Source organism: Myotis lucifugus, unplaced genomic scaffold, assembly GCF_000147115.1.
Source record: "Myotis lucifugus unplaced genomic scaffold, Myoluc2.0 scaffold_1449, whole genome shotgun sequence".
Taxonomy (NCBI): domain Eukaryota; kingdom Metazoa; phylum Chordata; class Mammalia; order Chiroptera; family Vespertilionidae; genus Myotis; species Myotis lucifugus.
Genome location: NW_005872497.1, coordinates 53,250 through 55,087, shown reverse-complemented (window position 1 = coordinate 55,087; position 1,838 = coordinate 53,250). Strand labels below are relative to the sequence as shown.

Genomic DNA, 1,838 nt, shown 5'->3' with positions numbered 1-1,838 from the left:
AAACACAGCTTCCAGCCCCTCCCTGCCCCCTTTGCACCAGTCAGCCCCCCTCCCCCCCCCAAGAACCTCTTATATAGCAACTGTGGAACCCCTGGGTCATGTCACTTGCAGCCAAGCACAATCCTGAGATTCCATAGTAGGCGACTCTGGATAGCCTGGCCTGGTCCTCTTGGCTGGAAAAAGGTAGGGCACCTCGATGAGCTGCCCCACCAAGCGCTACTCATAGAAGATTGATAACTTCCCCCTAGAACAGTGGTTCTCAACCTTGGCTGCACATTAGAATCACCTGGGAATCTTTTTAAAATCCTGATTTCTGGGCCTCCAGGGGTTCCTGAGGTCTAACCACATCCTCTCCCTCTGCCCACCTGGAGCCAGCCTGGACCTAAAGCCAGTCCTTTGTCCCACCTGTCAAACTCCACGGAGTAAATGAGAATCAGGTAGCGCTTGGAGTTGAGCTGGGCCGACCTGGAGGCTGAGGGACCTGGGCGGCCCCCCATCTTGCGGTTCCGCAGGACTCCAGATCTGTGTAGGTCAACAGGTCAAGGGTGACTGATTCGCTGCTCTGTTGGGAGAAGGTGGGAGGAGCTACCACAAGACTCAACAAGGCCATACCAGAGCTCCCAACCCACTCACTGGGCCATGCCCTGACCTGTTCCAGGAGCTATTTGGGCTTTCCTACGCTGCTCCTGATGAACAGGATGGCCCTGTCCAAGGTGCTGGACAGGACATCGTCAGAGGGAGAAACTAGAAAGAACTAAATGCTCAACCATGGGGGACAGCTTGGGGCTGTTGGCTGCCCACGTACTGCCCGCCAACCCCTGGGGATCCCTGAGACCCTTTCCGGGAGTCCAAGAGGTCAAAACTATTTGCATTAATAAACAAAATTAAGCCCTGACCAGTTTGGCTCAGTGGATAGAGTGTCGGCCTGCGGACTCAAGGGTCCCAGGTTCGATTCCGGTCAAGGGCATGTACCTTGGTTGCGGACACATCCCCAGTGGGGAGTGTGCAGGAGGCAGCTGATCGATGTTTCTCTCTCATCGATGTTTCTAACTCCCTATCCCTCTCCCTTCCTCTCTGTAAAAAATCAATAAAATATATTTTTTAAATAAACAAAATTTTTAAAAAATAATAATAATAAAAATAGTCACCTAAATAAATGTCTGACAATATGGAAAAAAAACAATTTGCATTCTAATATTAAGATCATTTTGCCCTTGTGCTGTGTTACACTAATGGTGCAAAAGTAATGGTGGGTAAATATGCTGGCGCCCATTAGCAGAAATTCAGCCAGTGGCGTCAAATGTTCTTGTAGTCACTGTACATGCCATGCCGTCTCAGTGGGGGACCAGGAAGGCGAAATAAGCAAACAGACAGACAGACAGACGGACAGATAAAACACGGGAAATGAAACCTGGGAATATCCTTGATGGCGCTGTAAAATGTATTAATTTTATTGCATCTCAGCCCTTACGTGCACAGCATCGTACTACTCCGTGTGACAAAACGGGCAGCACGCGTCCCGCTGCACCCCCGTGCGACAGCTGTCTCAGGAAAGCACTGTGCCATCGAGTTCTGAGCTAAGTTGGCCACTTTTTCACAAAACGCTATTTTTACTTGGAAGAACCACCGACAGACAAAACCAGGGTTACTCAGCCTTGGGTGTCTGGCAGGCATTTTCTCAAAAATGAACAGAGTGAGGCTGTCATGTCCAGAAAAACAGCTGACAGGACTTGTTGCCAAGGATAAAATTCAAATGTCAAAGCGAAAATGGGAATTTGGGAAACCTGGTATCTGCACAGCCGCGGGATGTTGACAGACTTTCCTGGTGAGATCAGTGA

General features: G+C 49.7%; 1 protein-coding gene across 1 annotated transcript in view; it reads right to left on the bottom strand.

Moving 5' to 3' along the window:
• Window positions 1-404: 404 nt before the first annotated feature.
• Window positions 405-1,838, bottom strand: part of CCDC61 (coiled-coil domain containing 61) — an 11,304-nt gene continuing 9,870 nt past the window's right edge. The window contains exon 4 of the mRNA XM_023748499.1: window positions 405-562. Coding sequence (XP_023604267.1) covers window positions 434-562 — 129 coding nt within the window. The 3' untranslated portion in view covers window positions 405-433. The remainder of the gene's footprint in view (window positions 563-1,838) is intronic.